Source organism: Haliotis rufescens, unplaced genomic scaffold (genome assembly GCF_023055435.1).
Source record: "Haliotis rufescens isolate VD_foot unplaced genomic scaffold, xgHalRufe1.0.p SCAF_53, whole genome shotgun sequence".
Classification (NCBI taxonomy): Eukaryota; Metazoa; Mollusca; class Gastropoda; order Lepetellida; family Haliotidae; genus Haliotis; species Haliotis rufescens.
In genome coordinates this window covers 2,416,773-2,440,150 of record NW_025964257.1, presented here as the reverse complement: position 1 = coordinate 2,440,150, position 23,378 = coordinate 2,416,773, and the positions used below count along the sequence as shown (strand labels likewise).

The following is a 23,378-nucleotide window of genomic DNA, read 5'->3' as shown; positions in this document are numbered from 1 at the left end:
TTCACATGTAAGCCTAATTCAAATTAGGTATTCAGTATTCTTAATCTATGAACAGCATGAAAACAGTTTGTTGTATCATGATTAATATCTCATTTCCGAAGTGTGTGACGTTGTATTCGTTTTTCTCCTCTTCAACACACCTGTCATGTATGTACTAATACAGTATTTAGTGCAATGTGAAATATTCAGTTGCAAAAAAAGGCGATACGTAAACAGACATGAGCATAACCAGCATAACGTGACATATCTCCTTTAACTTACTCGCCATGGTCCATGTTTGGTTTCTGTTACTGTCCTTGTATCGAGCAAACGTTCAAACAATGTAATGAAAAAGTGAAGTAAGTGATAAAGATGTTTTGTTGTTGAATTGTTGTTTAACGCCGCACTCACCGATATTCCAGATATATGGTCAAGAAATAATCGAGTTTTGACCACACAATCCAGTGATTAACATCATGAGCATCGATCTACGCAATTGGGATATGCTGACATGCATCAACCAAGTCAGCGATCCTGACCACCCGATCCCGTTACCGCCTTCTACCACAATTGAAAATCGTCTGTTTGGACGATCATGGTTTGCTGAAGACCTATTCTACGCCGGATCTTCATGTTTTGAAATCTAATATGCTGCGTTCCTTGGTCTGTTACTGGAAGTGATATAATAATGAATTCCTTCTTCGTTACTTATTTCCATTGTCAGGACCTGAAAAATACAGACTACATGTACTTAAACACAGAACATGACAGATTATATGTCAACTCACAATAACATGGGATGATAAACGTGTTATATTAGGATAGGAAAGAAGGTATATGCCTCTGTTGAACGGTTCTGTACATGCACACAGTTGATCCATGGCAATGACATAAGATTTCAACAAGCAAAAGTGTTTCATGTGTTGGTTACCTTGAGAAAGTGCTCCAGTGTTCTGATATGGAGATGCTCTGATCGACTCATAGGTCACAGGGGGAGTCTCTGCCATGCCTTCATAGGTACTTGTATCTGCTGCAGCATCCGCTGAAGATGTAATTCATTACGTATTTAACAAGAAATCCACATCAGAACTCTTCTTAATAGCACTTCAATATTACCTTCAGTGGAATACTGAAATTTAAATCAGTATTGAGCAAAATGACAAAACCTTTATCTACCTTTTGTATTCTAATAAATCTTCAACTGTGAGTACTGTTGTTTTTCTGATTCCTCCAAATTTGAATACTGGGCAGGGCGATTAATTTGATCTGAAACAAAACAATGTGGACATATTGTAATGATTTCAGTGCTAAACAGTCCCATACATAATAGTAATTTCAGCAAAAGGGTAACAACCAAAAACCAGTACATACCTAGTGATGAATACCCTCTGTTGTCCATTTCTACAGTTTCAGGATTCCTGGTGCTGCAAAATTAATAAGGTCCGTTTCAACAAGAAACATAATGGAGCTATAAACTTCAATATATAATATACGTCTTTAGTTACCTTATTAGGGCTCTATTACCTTATTTAGTATTTTCACATGTTCCGTACATTGTTATCTTTAACTTTGACAATCATAATACCTTTTTCGTAATGCAGTTTCTGGAAAACAAAAATAGCCACATGGTACATAATGTAAAACACCCATCATACATGGCAACAGAACTCTACATCCATAAAGGAAACCTACAGCGGCAAGGAACAAGTTAACTGCAAATGACTGCATGTTCATTGTATTAACAACATAAATTTGATGATGCAAATGTGTCTTTTCAGTCAATATTAATGTCGGATACAGGCAAATTAGGAAATCCTAGGCCTGACAATTAGGTTTTCAAACCCATTCATCAATATAATGGAAAATCATTATCAAATTATTCCTATTGACAATCGTTTTACAACAAAAATTAAACTATGTACCTTTCAGAATATGTCCGAGCCTAGGCTTGTATACCTTTCTGTACAGTACCATCAGAACAATTCCCCCGATGAGCAAAGTAAGAAGAAGGGTCCCAACTGTGGATCCTGCTATCACCCCTGTACACGAACATGGAGTTTCAAGGTTTTGCTGATTTGGTGGATCTGAAATAGGAGTAAAAGATCATAACAGACGGGTGGTAAACGTATGTCAGTGTAAAGGGTCGGATGAAAGGGTATTCGTTTCTAGTTTCCTACTTTCAAACAAACTAATTGGTGATTGGTGGGCGATGTCACAGAATACATAGGTTCGAATCTCATCATATGTGTAAACCTAATGTCTTGTATTATCGAGACTGACATTGCTGAAAGCTCTGTAAATCACAAATCATTGGCTGGTGGCCAGATACACATGTTCACGTTGAATGAAAAGATGTAAGGAACATTACTTGAAGTACTTCACAATGGGAAATTACTCTCAAATACAACATATGCTTGTATACAAAATCTTCTATGATGATGAGTTGTTAATTACATTTACATCAGATGAAACCATTTTTCATTCGACCTGAGTGACACATACCTCCAGCAGTCCTAGTTTCTACAAATACATATCTGTTAGAATCCACATAGTCATTTCTAGCATGTAGTCGAAATATGTGAATACCTCCCGGTGTAAGCCCAGTCACTTCCACCACCATCATCTTGCCGGTGTCTGCATAGGTCTTGTAGACAGTCCAAGTTCTTGTATCAAACTTGAGATGCTCAAGCAGAAACGTCTGAGGGTTTCCACCATTAAAACCGGGCAGCCAGGATAACCATACTGACGACGTTGTTGCATTATCCAGATCTCTAAACTGTGTAGGTATCTGTGGTGGCCCTTAAACAAATCAATATGAAAAGGAATGCTATAAAAGCTTTCTCATAGAATGTTTCTAATGTTAATCTCTTTATTTGTACAGTAAAGATGTAATGTTTAAACAACAGTCAAATATAGGTATTGAAACATATGAACAATTGTATCCTGAATTAGTGAATGATACATCAGAATGTCGCAGCTCAACTTCAGACACTACGCTGACTGTGTAAGTCACTGAACCGCCTTCACCGTTATTGGCTGTAAGACTGTAGTCCCCGAAGTCCTGCTGTTGGAGGTTAGTAAGGTGGAGTCTGGCAGTGACTGAGATGTCTGAGACAGGGCTGGAGGAACCAGTGAGGTCCTGTCTGGTGCTGGTGGTTCTACTCCAGGTGAATGTAGGAAGGGGGTAGGCCAGGACCGACACAGACATATTCACATTACCACCCAGTCTAGCGGCGTATTTGAGTTGCTGGGGAGCTGTCTCCTCAAGCCGAGGAGAACCTGGTTAAATGTAGACAACATATGTAATGACTCTGGAACAAATAATATCCGTTTAGGGTAGAGTATGATGAAGACCAATTTTATCGAGTATGTATAATTATTTATGAGGAGCCTTTCGTTGAAACTTCAACTCTGCGTTATCAACTTAGAAGACAAGATAACACAAATATACAAGCAAACCGTAGGCCTACCATTTACTCAACAGCGTTATTATCATTGACAAAGTTGCGACATAAACCATCAATGGAAATCATCACAACTATTACAATCCGTATAGAATATACAAATAGATTACATTTGACCAGCAACTCCACCTGCTGGCTGACAGGTACCCCGATGTTGTTAGTGGCAGTACAGGAGTAGTTCCCTCTTTGTCTACAGTCTGCTGACTCCAGTCTATATTCTGTGGTCAGGGAGTTATCTGCCCTTGTCAACTCCTCAGTTCCATTCAATAACCTGATGACTGACCTTGGGTTGCTATCAGCCTGGCACCTAAAGGTCACCGGATCAGACTCGTTAACTGCCAGTGAGCCACTGAGTGAGTTGGCGGTGAACACGACTACACTCACTGGGTCTGAAAATATAAATGACTCATTGTGTCATTGGCATGGAGGGGGCACGGGTGGCCCAGTCGACTAAGGCGGCGCAATTCGCTGTGCAGAGTTGCGTCCCTTTGGCACGCCAGAAACCTATGATTGTGGGTTCGAATCCCGGTTCGCCCCGATTATGTTTCTAGGTTTGTCAGCACCATACCAGTGCTCGTTGGTTTCACCGAAGTGGTAAACGTCTGAGGCCTGCATCACTTCGGGCTTTCCTACCACATTAAGCTGACACGCCTGATATAACTGGAATAATGTTAAAAGCGACGTTAAACCTAGCTCACTCACTCATTTGCATGGAAGGAATTGGTATCAACACTGAACATCAACACTGACTGTAACAGTGTCACCAGTGTAGACTATATACTTCCACTGACTGTAACACTGTCACCAGTGTAGACTATATACTTACACTGAACATCAACACTGACTGTGACACTGTCACCACTCCCGTGTGTATTAGAAGGCTGACATATGTAGGAGCCTGTCTTAGATCTGTCAGCTTGTCCCTGGAGCATGGCTCCACTGCTGATAGCTGTTCCATTGTGAAACCACCTGTAGGTACATCCGGGTCTACAGAGGGCGGAGCACGTGATTGATGGAAGAGCCTGGTGTTCTGTCACAGTGTAGGAGGAGGTGGAGGGAGTCAGGGAGATCTGGTAGGGCCCGTCTGGAATACATGGCACCGTGACACTGATACCGTGATACAAGAACTAGTTATACCTCCAATAACCTACATGGAAAACAATGATGAGTTGAGGATATACAGAAAACAATATGACAAATTAAAGCAACGTGTATTTAATAGCAGTATGTACATGAACGAGCGATTGCTTATACGTTTCATGGCTTGGTGTGGCGATCAAAATATAACTGTTCAGCATGTTATATGCATACTTTTTTGTTGATGGTTTTACGTTTCGTGTCTGTTGACGACGACAGGCTGTGAGACTTGACTGCGGTCTGCTGGTGTATGTAATTACAAATAAGCTAATTAACCCTTGAAACACACGTGATGCTGGCAAATGGTCACGCTCCCTTGGAGTCTGTGTTTCTAGAACTACCGAAATTTGGATAGCATTTATTTGTGAATACTAAACTCCACCATCCAAAGTTAGCTTGATGCCATTGAATCGCCATAGGAAATCCCTCGGGTTTGTTTTGTGCTTTTGTGGAAGGTGTAGGTAAGAAGTCCCACGCCATAGGGCAGATTAATTATCACTTGAACATATATCACTAAATATATATCACTTGAACATATATCACTAAATATATATATATATATACAGAATATTAACAGGTGCCATTTTCATGACGAGTGCATTGCAAAACGACGCCAACGCGCGGCATCGAGTTGGACCTTGGTATCTAACGGGGAAGAGTTTAGTTACATATTTATAACTTAAACTTTGTAAATTCTAAGTTGAAAAGAAATCGATCCTGGTATTAGGGTGGCGTGTGAATATATATACACAGTTCGTAGCTGGGCTCTTCTCTCAAAAGGCAAATAATAAATTTATATCACTAAAATTTAAAAAAGAAATGCTTTCATGAACATCTTCATAATAGCCTAACCTAAGGTTCAACGCATCAGAGGAAACATCCTTGCTGTGTAGGTGAGAGGAGCACAAGAGGCTCATCGAGTCATGTCTTGTTGGCTATAAGATTTCATACCTAAGGGTCAGACACTTCTGCATTCAGGGGAAACATCCTTACTGTGAAGGTGAGGCCAGCACAAGAGACTCATCGAGTTATGTCTTGTTGGCTATAAGATTTCATACATAAGGGTCAGACACTTCTGCATTCAGCGGAAACATCCTTACTGTGAAGGTGAGGCCAGCACAAGAGACTCATCGAGTTATGTCTTGTTGGCTATAAGATTTCATACCTAAGGGTCAGACACTTCTGCATTCAGGGGAAACATCCTTACTGTGAAGGTGAGGCCAGCACAAGAGACTCATCGAGTTATGTCTTGTTGGCTATAAGATTTCATACCTAAGGGTCAGACACTTCTGCATTCAGGGGAAACATCCTTGTTGTGTAGGTGAGAGGAGCACAAGAGGCTCATCGAGTCATGTCTTGTTGGCTATAAGATTTCATACCTAAGGGTCAGACACTTCTGCATTCAGCGGGAACATCCTTACTGTGAATGTGAGGCCAGCACAAGAGACTCATCGAGTTATGTCTTGTTGGCTATAAGATTTCGTACCTAAGGGTCAGACACTTCTGCCTTCAGCGGAAACATCCTTACTGTGAAGGTGAGGCCAGCACAAGAGACTCATCGAGTTATGTCTTGTTGGCTATAAGATTTCATACCTAAGGGTCAGACACTTCTGCATTCAGCGGAAACATCCTTACTGTGAAGGTGAGGCCAGCACAAGAGACTCATCGAGTTATGTCTTGTTGGCTATAACATTTCATACCTAAGGGTCAGACACTTCTGCATTCAGGGGAAACATCATTACTGTGAAGGTGAGGCCAGCACAAGAGACTCATCGAGTTATGTCTTGTTGGCTATAAGATTTCATACCTAAGGGTCAGACACTTCTGCATTCAGCGGAAACATCCTTACTGTGAAGGTGAGGCCAGCACAAGAGACTCATCGAGTCATGTCTTGTTGGCTATAAGATTTCATACCTAAGGGTCAGACACTTCTGCATTCAGGGGAAACATCCTTACTGTGAAGGTGAGGCCAGCACAAGAGACTCATCGAATCATGTCTTGTTGGCTATAAGATTTCATACATAAGGGTCAGACACTTCTGCATTCAGGGGAAACATCCTTACTGTGAAGGTGAGGCCAGCACAAGAGACTCATCGAATCATGTCTTGTTGGCTATAAGATTTCATACATAAGGGTCAGACACTTCTGCATTCAGGGAAAACATCCTTCCTGTGAAGGTGAGGGGAGCACAAGAGACTCATCGAGTCATGTCTTGTTGGCTATAAGATTTCATACCTAAGGGTCAGACACTTCTGCATTCAGCGGAAACATCCTTACTGTGAAGGAGAGGCCAGCACAAGAGACTCATCGAGTTATGTCTTGTTGGCTATAAGATTTCATACCTAAGGGTCAGACACTTCTGCATTCAGCGGAAACATCCTTACTGTGAAGGTGAGGCCAGCACAAGAGACTCATCGAGTCATGTCTTGTTGGATATAATATTTCATACCTAAGGGTCAGACACTTCTGCATTCAGGGGAAACATCCTTACTGTGAAGGTGAGGCCAGCACAAGAGACTCATCGAGTTATGTCTTGTTGGCTATAAGATTTCATACCTAAGGGTCAGACACTTCTGCATTCAGCGGAAACATCCTTACTGTGAAGGTGAGGCCAGCACAAGAGACTCATCGAGTTATGTCTTGTTGGCTATAAGATTTCATACCTAAGGGTCAGACACTTCTGCATTCAGCGGAAACATCCTTACTGTGAAGGTGAGGCCAGCACAAGAGACTCATCGAGTTATGTCTTGTTGGCTATAAGATTTCATACATAAGGGTCAGACACTTCTGCATTCAGCGGAAACATCCTTACTGTGAAGGTGAGGCCAGCACAAGAGACTCATGGAGTTATGTCTTGTTGGCTATAAGATTTCATACATAAGGGTCAGACACTTCTGCATTCAGCGGAAACATCCTTACTGTGAAGGTGAGGCCAGCACAAGAGACTCATCGAGTTATGTCTTGTTGGCTATAAGATTTCATACCTAAGGGTCAGACACTTCTGCATTCAGCGGAAACATCCTTACTGTGAAGGTGAGGCCAGCACAAGAGACACATCGAGTTATGTCTTGTTGGCTATAAGATTTCATACATAAGGGTCAGACACTTCTGCATTCAGCGGAAACATCCTTACTGTGAAGGTGAGGCCAGCACAAGAGACTCATCGAGTTATGTCTTGTTGGCTATAAGATGTCATACCTAAGGGTCAGACACTTCTGCATTCAGCGGAAACATCCTTACTGTGAAGGTGAGGCCAGCACAAGAGACTCGTCGAGTCATGTCTTGTTGGCTATAAGATTTCATACATAAGGGTCAGACACTTCTGCATTCAGGGGAAACATCCTTACTGTGAAGGTGAGGCCAGCACAAGAGACTCATCGAGTTATGTCTTGTTGGCTATAAGATTTCATACATAAGGGTCAGACACTTCTGCATTCAGGGGAAACATCCTTCCTGTAAAGGTGAGGGGAGCATTAGAGACTCATCGAGTCATGTCTTGTTGGCTATAAGATTTCATACCTAAGGGTCAGACACTTCTGCATTCAGCGGAAACATCCTTACTGTGAAGGTGAGACCAGCACAAGAGACTTATCAAGTCATGTCTTGTTGGCTATAAGATTTCATACCTAAGGGTCAGACACTTCTGCATTCAGGGGAAACATCCTTCCTGTAAAGGTGAGGGGAGCATAAGAGACTCACCGAGTCATGTCTTGTTGGCTATAAGATTTCATACCTAAGGGTCAGACACTTCTGCATTCAGGGGAAACATCCTTGTTGTGAAGGTGAGGCGAGCACAAGAGACTCATTGAGTCATGTCTTGTTGGCTATAAGATTTCATAAAAGTGAGTCTGTATACTCTCTCGATGTTATATTATATTTATTCATACATTTATTTATTTGGGAGCCATTCGATATAAACAAAGCTAGTGAAATAACTCTTCACATTCAATGAGGTATTTCACCAATTCATCGAGTTTTTAGAAGAAAGTGTTCAGTGTGGATGATTGTTCATGAACATCGGAAGGGTCTTATCAGTAGATAAGAGTATGAGTAGAAGTTGTGTACAGTTGCATAGTGCCGCCAAGAATAGACACATAATGATTTATTTAACAGTTGGGTGAGTAACAAATTAATTTAGTAGATCCCTTAACTAGCAATGGCAAGATAATATAAACAAGCTAAATGTCACTGACACTCCCTTTCAGTTTCGTCGAAAAAGTAGTTCTTAATGTTGCTCATTGTGATTCATTATTGTATGTTTGAAAGCTGGTCATTTTGGTCAACAATAATTGAGCTTTCCACGAATCGGTAAATTGTAAGCTGTACTCACATTGAGGCTCCATGTTGTAGCCCTGGCTCCACTCTGACTCCAGACCCGGACTCTCTCTCGCTCTACATCTGTAGCTGTGACTGTCCCGGGAACTCACTGTGAAGGTGTAGGAGGAACCAGGGGAGGTAACTGTGATGTCAGTATGGTTACGCTCTCAAGTGTAGGTCAAGGTCAGACTGTGGTCAGCTGGAACAGTGGTAGAGGTGGAGCTGCAGGTCAAGGTCACTTGCTTGTTGTAGACAGGAAATGTTGACAGTGGACGACGAGGAGTTGCGGGCTTGCCTTTCAAAACCACCATGTATAAATTAGGAGTTTGTACATGTTTTGTACATGTATACAGATTAATATGTATATATATATATATATATATATATATATATATATATATATATATATATATATATATATATATATATATATATATACATACATACATATATATATAGCGTAATTTGACAGGTGAATGCTTAAGTCTGGTTTGTGCCATTTTAGCACCATTCCACTAATAACACGAAGATGTTAACAGGATGGGTTTTTCTTATTTTACCCACTTCAAGGATCGAACTGGAGTCTTCCATGCCACGATGCATATCGTTCTTTGTATTAACACCAGCTTTTTGGTGTATAATCCACATGCCCCAGAAGCAGGAAAGTGATATTACTGAAACACTGGACCCATATATATTTATAGACAAGGTACGTCACTCGCCATCTTGGCCAAAGTTGAAATCGGCTGTATCGTTTAAATTAAATGGAAATGTATGTATGCCATGTTCACAGTACCTCCCCACCTCCCTCCACATACGACCTGCATGTAACAAACCTTCACTTTTGCAATTTATTGCCCATATCGGGTCATATTATCGAAATATTGGTCCAGTCTCGGCTATGGGTCACGGAAGTAAACGACAAATATCCGCGCTCAATGGCGTCGAATGCTGTGAATGGTCCGCGCTCCAACCATAACAAACGCACTTGGGGACCAATCAGAGCGCTCGGGGCCTTTGATCATGAGTGCGGAGAGTCACAAGCTCCGACGTTCATACAGTTTGGCCCTCACTCTATGAAGGTTCATACTCCAATGAACTCACACAAAGTGAAAGTCAATTCTTATAAAAAAAATATCACAATTTTTTACCTCAAAGAATGTAGGCCAAGATCTTAACACAATTTTATTTAGTACCTGTGACGTCATGTTTACACTGAGAACCATGCAATAACCAGCTATATCGCGGAGTAAAATAGTTCCTAAAAAATATGGGTGACATGGGCGAATGGATGCACAACTTGCTCTTCAGAAACATCTTATGCAGCACATGTGTTCAAACCATATCCTCATTAGATGAGAAAGTTCTGTAAAGAACTACCTCAGTACGTCAGTCACAATGAAAGCGCGTCGTAATACATTTACATTAAGTACAAGACGTCAAAATGGCCGACACGATAAATGTGACGGGAGAGATTTCCGAAGTTGTTAATGAACCTGTGGCGGTTACATGTGCCGATTATTGAAAGGTGAATAAAGATGCGCCATACAGACACGAAGGTATAGTCATAGATTGCTGGAGACGGTCAATGTCAGCCTAGGCACGGATCGAGTCGATACTATGATAGTTTGGATGTGCATTTCTTCGTTTGTTCATTAAGATAGGCCGCAGCGAGGATATTCGTCAACAATCATGCAGTCACGCTCTCCGACATTTCTCAATGTATACTGAAACGCTGAGACCAAGAATAAAGGTTCTAAATGATCAGAAAGAACGCTTATGTATGTTTTCGTGCTAGGGATTTCCAAGGGGTTTCCCCAAGAATGTGGAAGTAGTCCGTCAGTGTTTACGTCATTCCAAGAACATGATCTCGTGAAAAACGTATGAAAGTCAAATTGTGTCGTTCATACACTTATGAACATCAATTTCGCGGTCATGTGACCGACCTCTCGTCCAATGGAAAAGCCATATATCTTGTAAACTTCAAATTAAAAAATTATACCAGATTAACGTTATACAGTTTTACTACAAGTGTATGTGTTTTTTTTAAATATGTGTCTAATATGTACGTGCGAAAAACATAAAAAAATCTGCATTTGAGAAAGTTTTACAATATTAGGACAAGTGAATGCTGGCGGTGGGCTCAGTACCTTGACTGATGTTTGTTTGCCTGTAATCCATTCAATCATCAATATATCAATTGTATAAACTGTGGTATGTAATTAGCTGAATCAGGACGCACTTCTTTGTCAGAGTTGGGTCATTGTGTCGAAATAGACAATACTATCTTGAGTTCGAATCCTGCATTATGAACTTTTGTTTGTCAGCAGCACACATGTCTTGTGGATTTCACAAGAGTTGTAACAGCTTAGAAAATGTCCTCCCACATTTATAGTGTTCACTCACTCACGACAATCACTTTGTTGCCGTCAATGGATGGGCGTGTGTTCGTGATCGGGTGGGGTGGATTTTGTTTGGATCATTTGTAACCATTTCTTTGTTTTGTGTGACCGATGCGTCAAATGATGCTTTATTGTTACAACTTATCCGTTTGTAAATATCATCACGTTTGTAAATACCATTACGTTTGTAAATATCATTACGTTTGTAAATATCATTACGTTTGTAAATATCATCACGTTTGTAAATTTCCTCCTGACAGCCATATCACATGGGGTTTAACAGTGTTGTCTTGCATTCGTCTACATTACAATCGTTTGTTACCTGCGACATCTGGTATTACTAGAGTGTGATTTTATGCCGCTTGAAGCAAAATTCCAGCAATATCACAACGGGGGACACCAGAAATGGGTTTCACACATTATACCCAGGTGGGTAATAAAACCCGGGCCTTCCGCGTGACGAGCGGAGGTTTTAACCACAAGACTACCCCACCGTGCCTAATTTTATTAGAGACAAGGAATGCGGGTATTGTCACCGAGTAACACCTTTTCCACTTTTAAAACAAAGTTTCATTGTTTTCATGATCAGGACACGCTCTGACAAAGTCACGTGATGAAACATTACTTTTGTGTTCAAACTGCCCTTGTGGTTGTATTTGTAGTTGAAGGCCTGGAACACATTTCGTGCAACTTAGTGTTTATCATAAAAAGGTTCTCATTTGCTGATCTGAGATGAACAATGTCGTGCAATCCACCAATGGAGGACATACTTTAATCTGTGTGACAGCCGCCCTGATGTGTGAGAGGTCTTCCCTAATTACAAAACACGGGCGATTATGTTCACATTACATTCATATCTAAGACATGATATTTGTTTTCTGAATATGTATGTTGAATTTAAAGTCGACTAAACTATGTTTGTGGTGTACGAAACGGTAACGAATCAAATACTGAGTAGCCACTCACCCAGGACAACAAGTTTCTGTCCACAGTTCTGTATCACATTAGCAGTCCCTCCAGCCCCACACGTGTATGTCCCTGCATCAGATGTCTGGATGTTGCTGAGGGTGAAGGTGACATTCCTGGCTGCTATGTTCCCCTGGTACTCCAGTCTGTCTGTGTAGTTGACAGTGGGGAGGAATATCCCAGTACCTGTCACTATGAACACAGCGACACCAGCAGGATTGAGAGTTAGGAAACTATTCCCTGTCCCAAGACCTCCCTGTGGAATCTCCCAGCTGAACCTGGCTGTGTCAGACACTGCAGACAGCACTGGACTGGCGCTGGGGGCACCTGACACAACACCTGCAGGAAGAAGATACTTGGACATGTAGCATGAAGTATGACCGTACATTCCCCTTAGTGGAGTCATGCTCAGCTGTGATGATTAAACAAGAAGATATTTCTATTTATTTCAAGTATGTAAGGTTATATAGGTATATAACTAAGTAAAATATTTAATCATTACATATGTGGGTGATATGAAAGAATTACCTGCAATCACATATACTATAGTAGCAGAAACGTCTGTTGTCTGGCACATCGGTGAGACCTGGAATATAGGTTCATTATTTATTAGTCATTTGGATGTTGTTTGGAGTATCTGAGATGAGATGCGTATGAGAGAAGGATCATGTGACTGTCTTACCAGCTGTCTGTTTCTATCGTGATGATAGTGTATGTGACAATTGTCGTTAATGTATCAGACGGTTTCACACTGAATGCTAATGGACGATTCAAATGGATATATGCGTATTAACTCTCCCTTCAAAACCTTCAACACGATTGTATAATTTGTTATTTACTAATTTGTTAACTTACTAAAACAAACATAAATTAAACATTTGTGTGATATACGACCTCATGACATATTTGTGATATCACACACATATGTGAACACACCATAGGCATGGTGCTCAGAAACAAGAACAATAACAAGGGGGATCTTGACTTGATCATTGGATCCTGGCATGCCTAAGAAAGGCCGCCCCATGACAGACAGAAAGCCAATCATCCTGATCATATGAACATACATACAGTTACAAAAACATCAGTGAGAGGATAGTTTTATTATCTTCATCAAAACTTTCTGCATTTCCGACGTCAAATGAAACAAAAGGAATTCTCTCGCCTTCAAACAATAACGTAACTGTTTACAAAATTACCTTTGAGGCCAGAATTGGACAAATACACGTTAAAAACATCAACAACTGGAAAATGTCATTCTGATGTCACTGAACATGCGACTTTAGTGTCGTGGACAAAGGGACACAACTCTGCATAGCCTAAAGTACGACAAAGACAATCCCATTCATATCAGTGTGTTCTGTTACCAAATTGTACCTGTCAAGATATGTGTTTTAATTAACCCTTCACGTAAGATAATTGACACACTGGTAACACCTATGTACCAATAGAGGCCAGGTCAAAGTTCTAAGTATATAAAGATATTGTGGGTTATTCCAAGATACGTATGCCCCGTGTGTTCGACGTGGTGATACAAATATACATAAAGAAAAAAGATGGCATTTGATAAGGTTAGAAATATATACTTTGCACATACCTGCTGAGACTTCAATCGGTCAGGTATAAATCGTTGCTACAGTCGTCTTGTGTGACCGGGTAGCTCAACACAGAAGTAATATACAAGGTCATGTTTACATGTATACCAGTCGCTTTAAACTAGTTCAGTAGTGGCTAAATATAGCCAATCTCTGGCATATGAATGCAGGTACAGTGTTACATACCAGACTTGAGTGAGTGAATGAGTGAGTGACTGACTGAGTAAGTGAGTTTGCTTTCACCCCGAACAGAACAGTATTTCAATTATCAACATGGCCAATCAAGCCTGAAGTAATATACAAGGTCATAATTAAATGCATGCTCTACAAACAAGTTCAGTAGTATCCAAATACAGCGGGGTCGATCTCTGTCATATGAATGCATTTTTTTAGAGTTTTAGAGTGAGTGAGTTTTAGAGGGAGTGGGTTTAATGCCGCTTTGAACATTATATCATGGCATATTTACTTGTCAAGCCTGAAATGATGCAAATCTTTGACGTTTACCACTTTGAAGAATCCCACCTACTGAAAAGCCTAGAAACACATTCATGGATATAGATTCATAGTTTTCTTGCACTCCTATGTACAGCTCTATATGTAGCGACTGACAACGTCAATATAACAAGAAAAGGTAATTTATACCTTAATGGATACAGCATTAATTACATCGGTTCTTTCATGTGGTCATGACTTTATACATAGGGACATATGAAGGTCCGCCAAATGTAAGACCATTTCTAGATTTCATTCTCCATCTGGAACAGCCACCACCAATCAAGAAAACAGTAACATGTCGCATTATGACTTTTGAGCTGATCGTGCTACACGATTCTCTATCAAACATTCTCCAACTCAACACAGAAGGATCTATGAGATAAGCATGTCAACCCTCATGTTCTGTGTTATAATGTGGATAAACTAACAGCAAAACAAATGAGACGAAACGCAGAAAGGAAATGGAGACAATCAGGACTAGAGATCCATAGACGTATTTTTTTTTATACAGGAGGCCAAATCCCATTACTCCCCATGAGACGATATTGTCTAGGATGAACAATGCGAAGGCTCCCTGGTCTCAACTATCGAAACTTAGAGGAATGATGAACACAATCATTTCACTTCCAAAAAAAGAAAACAATCTTATCCACACGGAAAATTACAATACATTCTTCACAGGCAAGATTTATAAAATCAGGGTTGATCTCAGATCTCTACAAACCTGTGAGGCAAATGATGCACGTGTTGATGAGGTGTTTTCTGAACCTTTCAATGGTGTTCAGCTGGCTGAATTGGAACCAGTGTCTGAGAATCTAGTCCTTTACCTTGTGAGTCAATCAAAGACAAATACGTGTAACCTGGATCCGATTCCAACCAAACGGATAATGCAGTTTTGTGATGTTCTTATTCCTGTCATCGTTTATGTAATGAACTTTTTAGGCTGCCTTTGTAAAGAAAGTGTTAAAACAATCCAATCTCGCCATCTCCTGGCTTCTGACACAGCAGCTGCTCAAGATCATTTCTCCTCTGTCGTTTGGATTACTGTAACACACGACAACATCAGACGCCTATAGATAATATATAATCATGTGTCCCAGTGTCAACTCAGGCGGTGTCTACTAACAAGATTCAATCGTAAAACATTTGGCAGTAAATCGTTTAGATCTGTTATGGCAATGAAATGGAATGAACTTCCAATCTCAGGACTACTGAAACACTTTCAACATTCAAACCCCAAGTCAAGATATATTATAAGCGTCTTTGGCTTTTGTATTTGTGTTTGTATGCGTTTCGAGCATTCTGAAGTGTTTGAGTGCTGTATAAATAAACCAATTATTAGATTTATGATTATGACAATGTCAGTCACTAAACACAATATAACAATTGAATCATCACCTTTCTTTCCCCATGCTGTCGCTGCCATTTGAATATGTTCCCTTTTGCAAGTGTAATCACCTGAATTAACATGGATAGTTCAACTGTACGAATACGTTAAACTTTCTTGACCGTGTAGCTTATTGGTTAAGTTGAACGTGACTGGACATTGTATAAGCAGCTTCGAATTGTAGATGCCATATTGCTCGACACAAAGTGGAAATTCACAATGCAAAAATCGAAAACATCCTCTTGTTGCAGATTCCGGTACATAGTCTGCCATCAATGTGAATCTGTATGCATCATTTCCATATAAGAATTTGTGCCAGATCCTTGCACATGTATGTTTTACGGTTTTGCTACGCGGGTTATTATATGCCTGTAGTCCAGAGACAAGTACACGACTTGAGCAATTATATTAATCATCTCAGTATAACTTGTCAATGTTGATGGGCCGAGTATAAGCAAACATAACTCGGATCAACAAAAGTTACTGTCTTCTTTTTTATTTGTTAATGTGCTGTATATGTGTCAAGACTAAATACACGTAACACACTAAGTATAACACATTATATCAATTCACCAATAACTCAAACAATTTGACACAGTGGCTAAATATCTTATTGACGCTATGGCATCATATAAACACACGGGGCGGCCGGGTAGCCCTGTGGTTACAGCGTTCGCTCGTCACGCCGAAGACCCGGGTTCGATTCCCGACATGGGTACAATGTGTGAAGCCCATTTCTGGTTCCCGCCGTGATATTGCGGGAATATTGCTAAAAGCGGCGTAAAACCATACTCACTCATTATCAACACACATGGTGTTCGGTTCATACGGTCAGACAGATGTGGTGGTGTAAAACCTCCCCACTCCACACAAACCAGCGAGCATTTTTTAATCTGGTCGCCTTGTTGGTTGATAACTTTTCATGTTGGCCGTTATGTGTGTTGTGCCGCCTTGTGATGCGTTGCTTTGTCATCCAAGAATGTTGTCCTGCCGTTCATCACAGCAGTCACGAGTCAAGTCAATCATCCTCTGCAGTCCCGTAAAAGAGATGGCAATAATCAGCCACCAAACTTCGGAAATAAGTAGGTAGGCAAACGAATGCTTTAGTAACCGACATTTCACTACCCTGTGTGTTATCAGATCGTACACCAGTTACCATGCGTCCCTTTGCTGAACTGAATACTCCCCACATTGTCATGTCTGTCGATCTACCAAGGCCCGTTCAAAACGTCATTAATGTGGTTCCGTGTCACCGACTTTGGCTTACAATGTGCACATACAGCCGACTCTCTGGTGTTCAGAACAAGGTTCAATAGCATAAGAAGGTTCACTATAACTGCCGACATGATATTTAAACGACTGAATAGATAAGGGGCCCATTCTGACACCTACATATTGAAAACTATTCAAACATGTTTACATTACCTGATGGCTTGAAAATATTTCACTGCCACTATTGTTGAAATAGCATTGTGTAAATGAGAATGATGCTTGAGTGGCCTCGACGTTCACTCACCATGGTCCGTACAGCAATTACAGTAAATTCGATATTGTTTCTGATATGTTAGGGGCGGTCGGGTAGCCTAGAGGTTAAAGCGTTCGCTCGTCACGCCGAAGACCCGGGTTCGATTCCCGACATGGATACAATGTGTGAAGCCCTTTTTGTAGTGTCCCCCGCCGTGATATTGCTAGAATATTGCTAAAAACGGCGTAAAACCATACTCACTCACTCACTCTGATAGGTTAGTTATAATGTTGTTAAATTGTCCAACATTTTACACGCATGTTAAAATATTTCATCATGTAAAATATTATTCATCATATTTTACGGGAAAATGTTAACATAGCAGTAATTTCCCATTTTGGTTCCAGGAGTTTGAATTTGGCGTTGAAGTTGTTGTGAACTTTAATTACACAGTAAATTATCAATATTACATATTTGGATAGTCTGTATACCGACCAGCTAACGTCTTTAGGTGAATGTGGTGATACCATGGCAGTGTATTTAATGTGGATTATTCAAATTTTACAAACATGACATTATTTAGCGTGAATCAATGTTTATTGTTCATGTGAATCATTTCCCTAGCAAGGGAAATAAGATGCAAACAGGCAATGAACATGTCTCTTTATAACCTAAAGTAAGTAAAATTTGTGAAGTTGGATGCGTAGTTAAATGTGATTTCTTATGGCTGATCTTGCATGTGAACTTCAAAAGAGGTTACAAAGTTGAATGTTCAAATGTAAAAATATATAGGGTATTAAACGAACTGACCATATCATATCCCATTTATCTCTCAAGTGGAATGTTTCACCTGTCCCGATCCTAAGAAAGATTCTTTATCAGGGACATAGACTTGAATTGGGCACGAGTTGTGTAGCCTATTTATTACAAAGGATACTTATCTGCAGCATTAATCGATGTACATGTGTCCTTACGATAAAAGTAAAGTGCGTATGGATTCAACATGCACAACAGAGAGCCGCATCACTTCCGACATGAACACCAGAACATCCCTGTGAGCTAAATACAGAACACTGACTTTTTTGGAAATCAAAGCTAATTGGAAACATTTGTCAATGTCATCATTTTTGTGGTATGTAAATATCTTAACTCGATTAAACAACACTAAGTATGCTGCAATGACTGAACTCAGTTAGTTTGCAGTTGCAGCTACAAAGCCAGGCTACAATTAACTGTAGTACTGATGAGTCAGGCTCATGTCAGGATTGTGTGTTTATAGAGCGCGCTAGTTTGAGAAAGAAACATAACAGGCATATCCGTACAATTGGAAATTGAAGAGATAGTCTTGAGATGTTGAGTTGGGTAGGCTACCAGCCAACCTATTTGACAGGATTTCGTACATGATAAACCATTTATAATTCAGTTCCTCGTCAGATATAGTAAGTTAACTGAAGTTTGCTAACTTTTATAAATAATTTCAATTTCAAAGGGACGCTTTATAGAGTCAATACATTTTCCTATTTGAGATCATTCATAGGATTCATTGCATGTGCTCATCTATTATACCAAAACCACACACTATGATGACCACTATCCAAACTTGGATCGAAATTAGTACCAGAATGTTTGTATATAGTCCCTGCAAGTGTTATAATATATAACAATCTCATATGCTATTAGATAGTATAAGCAACGCACATAATATATTAAATAACAATGGATATTGACATGAAAATGACACTGAATCAGATTGAATTCGTGAATGGTAAACACAATGTTCAGTTCACGCGCCGTGCAATACTGTCCAGTGATGTTATCACATCCAGTGCGTGTTTACTTGTTCCTATAGTCAGGATCTGAAATTGCATCAGAAAAAGTGAAGGTATTAATATAATTGTGTCACATTATTGAGTACAGATTGTGCCAAAAGTCAAAATATAAGAACAGAACAGGGGAGAAAACAAAGCTATGTGTTTGAAACCGTAGATCGCTTTTTGTATACACTTTATTATTCGAGCTTACATTCTTCTGAGACGTATAGATATTATAAGCTGTGGATACCTGAAGGTTGAGAGGTACTGTTCTGGTAAGGAGATGCAATGATGGACTCGTAAGATACAGGAGGCTCTTCGTAGGTGCTTGTCTCTCCTTTTGGCTCGACTGAAAATATGATTCGTAACACATTTCAGAAGAACAAATTCAAATGTTGAAAACTCATCTGAACGCAAAACAACGTTTCATAGCATGCCGATAACCTGGCAGTACTGAGTTTACGACTGACAACTGCAATGTATATAATGTCAAAGTATCAATCTACCGTTTGTATTCTCATAAATCTTCAACTGTGTGTAATGTTGGTTTTCAGACGCCTCTTTATCCATGCTTGAGTTCTGAGCTGGACTGTTGACATGATCTATAACAAATCAGTACGAACATATAATAACGGTATCAGCGCGGAGTAGGCTCAGGCATATTCGTGACCCAAACAATCTATCTGACCGGCAATGCTTACTTCAACCTACCCAAAGATGAATATCCTATGTTTTCCATTTCTTCAATTTCAGGATTTCTGGTGCTACAACAGTAAGTAAGATCGGTTTATGACAATTAATAATGGAAAGGCGCACCTTCATATCATGTTTTATTACTCTCTAATTTTAAAGGACATTTACCTTACATCAAAGGAAATTATTGTTAAAACGTTTTAGTCATACATCATGTCTACCTTTTTTGTGAAGTGGTTCCTGAAAAATAGAGACTTCATATATAGTACACTGTAATACACACATCACAAATCAAAACGGGAAGAGTGAATGACTTCATCACACAAACATGAGTTAACATGTTTTTGTTATTAATTCAATGTACATTGCTTAATATTTCTTAATATGACTTAACAAAACAACATACTGCACATAAGCAGTTACTGGTCTACAACGGTATATCCTTATTAATTATTTATATTCATACCCAAAGTGGATGTGCTCATTCTGTCACTCAGTCAGGAATGATTTAGATCTGTTTCTAACTTTACAATTTTACACATATCATTCATGTTTATCGACTGACGTCACTTTGAAAGGAAACTTCCCGTCTGTAAATATCCCCACACCACTTCTTATTCCATCTGTAATACTGTTAAATGATAAAAATGAGATTTGACAATATACCTGACAAGACGTTTCCAAACCTGAACCCCTTCCTATAGAAGATCGTCATAACTATCCCTCCAATTAGCAGGGTGAGAAAGAGGGTTCCTATTGTGGTTCCTGCTATTACACCTGCCATGTTATATTCGGCATTGAGTGGTTGTGGGTTTGTTGGACCTGCAATATATAATAAGTACCACATGAAATACGTATTGATTTCATATTTACTGAAGACAGAGTGCTTGATATAGGTATCATACATCATACATTGATTCTAAAATGCCATCGATTCCAAAGACAACACAACTTATTTCCATTCCCATGCCCACATACAATGACAGTAATGGATCTCTGCAGAGGTCTATTGTTATTAACTGCAACATTTAGCTATTGTACAACACTGAGACAGGAAAGGTTGCGGTAAAAGAGCTTGTACATATTTTTACTTTATCCTCAGCAAGCTACAGGACAGGAGATCGCACACCTGAAGATATACAACCATCAATCTACCGTCACTTTTTGGTGGTTAATTCGTGTTACATCATTTTTACAAATTGTTAGTCAATGAGTGATATACAGATGTGATGAACATTATTTTGGGGGGATTCTTGGCAATGCTGTCAATTTGTGGCATGTTCAGGGATCCCTGATTTCAGACATGCTACACACTCCATACATACGTTAATGAAGGGGAATTAACCATTGCACCTATCGCTTCCTCAAGAAACAGTAAAAGATACTCACAACTGACATTGAAGGTCCTAACAACAGAGAGGTTGTATATGTATCCTCCATACCGCCACGACCCCAGACACTGACACTGCTGACCGTTCTGACTCCTGCTAACAGTGAAGGAGAGAGTAGATGTCCTGGTCTGACCACTGTCACTGACCGATGCTACTCCGGCGCCCGGACAGGACCACATGATAGTAGCTAGAGGATTTCCTCCTGTTACCGAGCAGCTGATAGTCTCCGGGTCTCCTTCAAACATCACAGTCTCAAACTGTGTGATGGAAGGAGGGTCAGATGGGGGGTCTTAAACAGGAACAATGAAGACGGTTACTATAAGTGAGTGATTTGGGTTTAACGCCGCTTTTAACAGTAGTCCAGTCATATCACTGGCGTGTCAGCTTAATGAAGGAGGGAAGCCCTAATTGATGCAGGCCTAAAACGTTTACCAGGTAAAACTCATGAGCACGGGTATGATGCTGACAAACCCAAAAACATAATCGGGGTGAACCGGGATTCGAACCAACACCCATAGGTTTCTGGCGTACCCAAAGGATGCAACTCCAAAGAGCGAATCGTGACGCCTTAGACGACTGAGCCCCCCGTGCCCTGGTTACTATAAATGACATAAGTAAGAGATGTAATTGTGAAGACCTTCCTCGTTTGTTATCATGCAGTGAACAAAGTCACAATATGATGTCCAGCCGTTGCAGGGAGGAAGAGTTGTGCATAAAGGTTCTGTTTTGTAACTTCTAAAGAAACTGATAATGTCCTGAATGCTCTGAATAAAAGGGAAACATCTTTGAACACTCACACTTGACATCCAGGGACACAGAACCAGTCTGTGTTGCCGATGTTCTGGTGTTTCTGACCTGGCATCTCACAGCTGTCTTGTCTTTATAAGGCTTGAAGGTGAGGGTTTGGGACCACCATGTAGACGACCTTGACACAGACCCTGTGTTGCCACCTACAGGTGTTCCATCACTGTAGTCCCAGATGAAGGTCAGGTTGGGATAGGCGGTGGTAGTACAGGTTAAGGTCAGGTTTCTGTTCTCGAAAACTACACTTTTGTCGGGCATTGTGACGTCAACCTGTTCTGGTCCAACTGGAAAACGGAATAATGATATATAACTACTGTGTTGCCTGCCTGAATACAGCGTTGCTCTGATAGACATATTTCAGCTCTCACGAAAGCTATAGCATTGCTATATCAGACCTTATTATGCCTCAAAGTGAGATTGCCCCAATCAGAGAGTAGAACTACTGAACCCAAATGAGCCCGTATACCGTAAGTAAAAATCCAAGATGGTTGTTACTGACCTAATATGAGACCATATGCCGTCAGTAACAGCCATTTTGAATTTTCCAACACCCACCTCACATATTTCACATGGTAATTCTGGTACAGAAATTCGTTATTCGATACTGTTTTGTTTTTTAATATCACTAATTGTGATGAGAACAGACATTATTTATGAAAGAATCCACGTTCGTGACTTTATTTATAAAAAATAGAGAGAAAAAGCTTACAACGGAGGTCATTGAGTTACAAATAGCAACGTCATAGAACATACTATAGGATGACGTCACAAACAAGAAACGTGACGCCAATCACGTCACATAGCAATAGAATAGATAGCATCCTGTCGTTACGGGAAAGCGGACTGCTATCAAGTTACAGTGGCCCGCAGATTTATGTTTACATGTTGGGCATTGTTATGAAAATTTTATCCATTTTAGCTCTTGTACTTAAACCATTCACATTTAGTGCATTATATATTCCATTGTTAACGTTTATATTTACATTAGAGCATTTTATCGGAAAGATATGTACTGGTCCTGCCGTTTATACCGGTTCTAAGTGTCAAGTTTTCATTTTGACATGACATGTGCGACAAAGATACCAAATAGTGTAAACTTTTCAGCATAATAAATTCGTTATGGTGTCTTTAGTTGCCGTATACAGTGTCATCTTAGGCAACTAAAGACACTATAACGAATAGTATCTGACCACTAATACATACATGTATCTACGACATTAAACATCCAGTGTGGCTGCGACACAAGTCTCCAGTATGGCTCTGTAAGACGATTTCTACTTTTCAAAGCCTCTCGTCTAGTTCTACTCTCACAAAGCTCTATAATTGCTCTGGTAGACTGCGTCTGATCCCCTGATAGATACATATATCTGCTTACACCTTTAGTGTAGTTCTGTTAGACTGGGACTACTTACACCAAACCTAATAGATACATGTTAATCTACACCAAACCTCCAGTGTGTCTATGTTCGACT

The 23,378-nt window shown here is 40.0% G+C and overlaps 2 protein-coding genes across 2 annotated transcripts in view; both read right to left on the bottom strand.

The window, feature by feature from the left end:
• The window catches only part of LOC124128749 (cell adhesion molecule 3-like), a 184,717-nt gene that overhangs the window by 156,308 nt on the left and 5,031 nt on the right, over positions 1–23,378 (bottom strand). The window lies entirely within an intron of this gene.
• On the bottom strand, positions 619–23,362 carry LOC124119587. Its single transcript, XM_048385072.1, has 9 exons — positions 23,349–23,362; positions 21,900–22,190; positions 21,101–21,391; positions 20,378–20,533; positions 19,933–19,951; positions 19,730–19,782; positions 19,525–19,620; positions 911–1,021; positions 619–706 (listed from the first exon to the last, which is right to left on the bottom strand). Exons 2-9 carry the CDS (start codon positions 22,162–22,164, stop codon positions 684–686), a joined length of 1,014 nt encoding a protein of 337 aa, XP_048241029.1. The 5' UTR covers positions 22,165–22,190; positions 23,349–23,362; the 3' UTR covers positions 619–683.